Consider the following 6,000-nt stretch of genomic DNA (forward strand, 5'->3'; position numbering starts at 1 on the left):
TGGCTGCTGATGCTGCACCAATCCGCCTGTCAATCTCCCGCTCCATCCTACCCTCGCTCATGAACAAGACCCTGAGATACTTGAACTCCTTCACTTGAGGCAACAACTCATCCCCAACCTAAAGGCAGCAATCCACCATGTTCCGGTAGAGAACCATGGTCTCAGACTTGGAGGTGCTGACTCTCATCCCGACCATTTCACACTCAACTGCAAACTGCCCCAGTGCATGCTGGAGGTCTCGTTCTGATGAAGCCAACAAAACCACATCATCAGCAAAGAGCAGAGATGCAATTCTGAGGTTCCCAAAACGGACACACTCCTCACCTTGGCTGCGCCTTGAGATCCTGTCCATGAATATCACAAACAGAATTGGAGACAAGGGACAACCTTGGTGGAGTCCAACACCCACCGAAAACATGTTTGACTTTGTGCCGAGAATGTGGACACAGCTCTCACTTTGGTTATACAAGGACTGGATGGCTTGTAGCAACTACCCCAGTACCCCATACTCCTGCAGAACCCCCCCCCCCCGCCCACCACAGAGTGCCCCGGGGTACACGGTCATAAGCCTTCTCCAAGTCCACAAAACACATGTAGACTGGCTGGTCTAACTCCCATGCCTCCCTCAGCACTTCTGCAAGGGTAAAGAGTTGGACCGGTGTTCCCCGGCCAGGACGGGATCCACATTGTTCCTCCTGGATCTGAGGGTCGGCAATTAGTCGGAGCCTCCTTTCAGCACCCTAGAGTAGACTTTCCCAGGGAGGCTGAGCAGTGTGACGCCCTGATAACTGGGGCACACCCTCCGGTCCCCCTTTTTCTTTTGTATATTTCTCTTTTTGTTTATGCATATGGATAAAGAAAAAGAGAAAGCAAGAGCGAGAGGCCAAAAAAGGCCAAGACAGACTTTATAGAATAATACACAGTTTTATTTTCAATGTAATGTTTGCATGAAGGCAGTTCAGACACTCGGTCACCTCTGTAATGACCGATGCCTAAACAAACACAACACGTAGCATACCTCTGGGACAGACTAACTGCAAATGAAGAACTTACCCCAACTGGTTTAAGGACCCCACAAGCCTAAGCGCTGCACACATGTCTGTGTTTCTACCTGTTTTCATTACGTATTGCATCTGTGAATGTCTTGTGTGTGTGTGTGGGTGTGTGTGTAGTATATATGTGGTAGCGTGCATTGTGTACCTGATCACACAGAGTCGCAACGAGTCCTTCTAGGTCATGCTTCTCATGAGCCACCATCTGCTTTTCTTCATACTCCTGTTCCAGCTGCATCTCCAACTGTCTCAGCTGCGCACAAACACACACACACACACACACACACACACACACACACACACACACACACACACACACACACACACACAGGGGAAAGAAGGGATGATGATGAGTGACCACATGGAGCCAGCGATGTTGCAGAAAGTGTCGAGCTACAAATCAGATCTTGGATGCGACTGACTGCTGATCAGTGATGTTGCCAAAAGGTTCAGCGGCAGCCAACTTTTCTGTCTCTTAAGTGATGACGTAACACAACCATCCTCAATATTCTGATTGTTTCTCTGCCTGCTGGAAATAACGACGACTTCAAGTGGATTAGTTTCTGCAGATGCTAACAATGTCTTAATGCATGCTCAGCGGTGCAGGTAAGGGCATCACAGAAGGTTGAGTCGGTTCATCTGGACACAGCGTCTGCTGACAGAAACGGTTCAGCCTCGTCCATCTAAACTGTCCACAGGTATCCCCGCCCTTATAAACAACACTGTCAGTTCAGTTCAATGTATTGTCCTTAAAAACAACGTGCAGTCACGTGTTAAAATGAAATGAGGGCTGCGGCTTCGCCATACAGGGCAAGACAAACACAGACACACAGCAAACACAGTCCATCCCTCCATCATCCACCCCGCTTCTCCTGCTCTCAGGGTCACGGGGGTGCTGGAGTCTGTCCCAGCAGTCACTGGGCAGCAGGCGGGGAGACACCCTGGACAGGCCGCCAGGCCATCTGACCTACATGTCTTTGGACTGTGGGAGGAAACCGGCACACCCGGAGGAAACCACGCAGACACGGGGAGAACATGCAAACTCCACACAGAGGGCGACCCGGGACCACCCCCAAAGTTGGACTACCCCGGGGCCCGAACCCAGCACCTTCTTGCTGTAAGGCGACCGTGCTAACCACTGCGCCACCGTGCCGCTAGCAAACATAATATAAGATATATATACAGATGAACACTAAAAGCTACGGGTAAGTTAGAAAAGAAGCACGAGTATTTAAAATATCTACAGACATTCAGTGGGTAGCCAGGTTCAGGTGGGCAACAGCTTGTAGTGCGGGCTCTGAGGCTCCTGTAGCGCCTCCCAGAGGGCAGGGGGGAGAACAGTCCATGGTTGGGGTGGGTGGGATCTCTGCTGATGCTCAGACCCCTTCGAAGGCAGCGTTTGTGATAAATGTCTTTTATGGCTGGGAGCTGGGTACCGGTGATATGCTGGGCCGCCTTGACGACCCGCTGCAGAGCTTTCTGGTCTACTGAGGAGCAGTTGCCGTACCACACTGAGATGCAGCTGGTCAGGATGCTCTCTATGGTGCAGTGGTAGAAGTTGGTGAGAATTTTGGGGGGTAGACGGGCGCTCCTCAGCCTCCTCCGGAAAGGCAGGCGTTGTTGGGCCTTTCTCACAAGGGCCTGGGTGTTTAATGTCCAGGAAAGGTCCTCGCTGATGTGGACTCTAAGGAATTTAAAGCTGGAGACACGCTCCACTTCCACCCCATTGATGTGTATGGGGGAGTGGCTGCAGCTTCTAGACCTCCTTAAGTCCACAATCAGCTCCTTCGTCTTCTGCACATTAAGGACAAGATTGTTGGTAGTGCACCATGATGTGAGGTGCTGAATCTCGCTCCTGTAGGCCATCTCGTCATTGTTGGTGATACGGCCAATGACTGTGGTGTCATCTGCAAACTTAACTATAACATTTGGGGGGTGAGTTGGCAGGCAGTCATGGGTAAAGAGGGAGAAAAGGAGGGGGCTCAGAACACAGCCTTGAGGGGCACCTGTGCTGAGGGTCAGGGTGGAGGAGGAGTGGTCACCTAACCTAACAAACTGAGGTGTGTTGGTCAGGAAGTCCAGGATCCAGTTACAGAGGGAGGGGTTGAGGCCAAGGGAGAGGAGTTTGGTGGTTAGTTTGGTGGGGATCATAGTGTTGAAGGCAGAGCTGTAATCTATAAACAGCATCCGGATGTATGTGTTAAGTTCAAGGTGGGTCAGAGCAAAGTGCAGGACAGTGGCAGTGGCACCTCAGTAGACCTTTTGGGACGGTAGGCGAACTGATGTGGGTCGAATGTGGGGGGGGGGGTATAATGTTTTTGATGTGAGCCAGAACCAGTCTCTCAAAGCACTTCATGGCAATGGGGGTGAGTGCTAAGGGTCGGTAGTCATTCAGACATGTGGGTGTTGGTTTCTTGGGGACAGGAATGATAGAGGTGGTCTTGAAGCATGCCGGGACTTTAGACTGGGACAGTGAGAGGTTAAATACAGGTGTGAAGACCTCAGCCAGCTGGTGGGAGCATTCCCAGAGGACCTGACCCTCTATGCCGTTGGGTCCAGCAGCCTTCCGTGTGTTCACTCTGCACAGTGAACACACTGGCATACATACGGCGGCATAATGACCAACACAAACCATCAGTTTCATATGCAAACTGCTGCTTGACCATTAACTACAGTTACAATGGCCATGTGGTGTACTATTCCCAGATGATTTGGGAATGTTTGCAATCACAGCATTGTAAGATGATGACAGATGTGCTCTTAGCCCCCCCCCCCGGTTCAAGCTGAGCTAACCTAGTGCTGATTATTCATTCACATACAAGTCCATAAGCTGCAAAGTAACCTATGAAATACACAACCAGAGCAGCTATTTGTAGGAAAAGCTAAAGAAATAATAAATGTTATGCCCTTTCTAAATTTAAGACTCGGAAGTGAAAATCTTTCGTTTTGATGTTTCCAAAAAGCTGACGGGAGAGAGGAGAAAGACAACAGCTGTCTAAGCATAAACCAGTGGTGATTCCGTATGTGGTAGGAGTGTCGGACCAGTTGAGATGCCAGTTTTCCAAACATCACAGCTCAGCTGCTTTCAAGCCCCACAACACGCTAAGCCAGAAGTTGGTCCACCTCACACAAACAGAGCAATGTAGTGTACACTGTTAGGACTGCCATGGCCTGCACATCGGCTAAACTACACAGACGCTGGCCAAGAGGAGGACACAACACGGGAGAGCTAACACGTCAGACCAGGGCTCCACCCTCTACACCTTCTACAGGCCAGAGGCCACTCTGTCAAGGATGAGGATGTGCACATCCTCGATAGGGAGGAACGCTGGTTTGAACGGGGAGTCAGAGGCCATCTATGTGAAGAGGGAACGACCATCCCTGAACAGGGGGGGGGGGGAGAGGGGGTAAGAGCACATCTGTCACCATCTTATGTGATTGCAAACATTCCCAATCCTCTGTGACTAGTACACATGGCCACTGTACCTCTAGCTCATGGTCACACCTACATTTGCATACGAAACTGGTCGGTGGTTTGGGTCGTTATGCCACTGTATTGCTTATAAGGGTGGGGGTACCTGCAGTCACTGTATTGTTTATAAGGGTGGGGGTACCTGCAGTCACTGTATTGTTTATAAGGGTGGGGGTACCTGCACTCACTGTATTGTTTATAAGGGTGGGGGTACCTGCAGTCACTGTATTGGTTATAAGGGTGGGGGTACCTGCAGTCACTGTATTGTTTATAAGGGTGGGGGTACCTGCACTCACTGTATTGTTTATAAGGGTGGGGGTACCTGCAGTCACTGTATTGGTTATAAGGGTGGGGGTACCTGCAGTCACTGTATTGTTTATAAGGGTGGGGGTACCTGCAGTCACTGTATTGTTTATAAGGGTGGGGGTACCTGCAGTCACTGTATTGGTTATAAGGGTGGGGGTACCTGCAGTCACTGTATTGTTTATAAGGGTGGGGTACCTGCAGTCACTGTATTGTTTATAAGGGTGGGGGTACCTGCAGTCACTGTATTGGTTATAAGGGTGGGGGTACCTGCAGTCCCTGTATTGTTTTGTCACTTAGCTGATGATGAAACGTTTCTCAGTAAACGTCGTGTCCACATGAACTGATTCAACTATCAATAACAGTATTGTGGTGTTGAGTGTGGATGCTAAAATAACAGTATATATGTAGTCGGGGTGCTTAGTCAGAGGGACAGGAGCTGTCTAGGCCAGTTACCTACTCTGGGTTTAATGGTTCCACATCTCATGAGTGTAATATATTGACTCAGAAGTCCTGCACAGATTATTTTAATGAGTTTTTTTAATTTCATACTAGAAGAACCCCGCTACAATGTAGCGGTTTGGTTCTCCACCCGTCTAAATCTCCCTCTTCATCCTGCCAGCTAACCGCCTTCCCCCTGCCCCTAAACCCCCCCCCCACTCCAACTCCCTCCCCCCAAATGCTCAGATTCATCTGAAATGCCGAGAAAAGTGGTTTTTAGACATTTTTAGATAAATGCATATTTGCATATTTATGCATAATTAATTATGCATAATTAATGTTCTGCTATTTTTTATAGGTGCCCCTGATCATCCCCAATAACCTCCAAAAAGAATCAAGGCCCCAAGTGCTTTAGTTTGGCCGTTTATAGACTCTCACATAGACACACACCACACACCAGACACACATTGTGACAATACAGGAGTAGATATTGTGTTTCGAATATTGCATCGTATTGTGACGTGGTCTAATAATGGACTCCTCAGCAAACCTTCCAGAGTTAACAAACAAGCTTTTTAATGACCGCAAGCCAAGCTAGTCATAGTCAGACCCAAGTTTGTACTGGTCTCAGCTTAGTCCTGTTCTTGGCCACAGAAGCGACCCTATCTATTTGCCTGCTCTTCCCCCTCATGGTGGGAAACAGCAGGTCGTCTGATACAACTTCTCTCATAA

The 6,000-nt window shown here is 49.2% G+C and overlaps 1 protein-coding gene across 1 annotated transcript in view; it reads right to left on the reverse strand.

Annotated features, from left to right (window-relative positions):
• Nucleotides 1-6,000, reverse strand: part of LOC130121760 (unconventional myosin-XVIIIb) — a 73,986-nt gene that overhangs the window by 22,902 nt on the left and 45,084 nt on the right. The window contains exon 32 of the mRNA XM_056290638.1: nucleotides 1,201-1,305. Within this exon, the coding sequence (XP_056146613.1) occupies nucleotides 1,201-1,305 (105 nt within the window). The remainder of the gene's footprint in view (nucleotides 1-1,200; nucleotides 1,306-6,000) is intronic.

This window comes from Lampris incognitus, chromosome 12 (genome assembly GCF_029633865.1).
Source record: "Lampris incognitus isolate fLamInc1 chromosome 12, fLamInc1.hap2, whole genome shotgun sequence".
Lineage (NCBI taxonomy): Eukaryota > Metazoa > Chordata > Actinopteri > Lampriformes > Lampridae > Lampris > Lampris incognitus.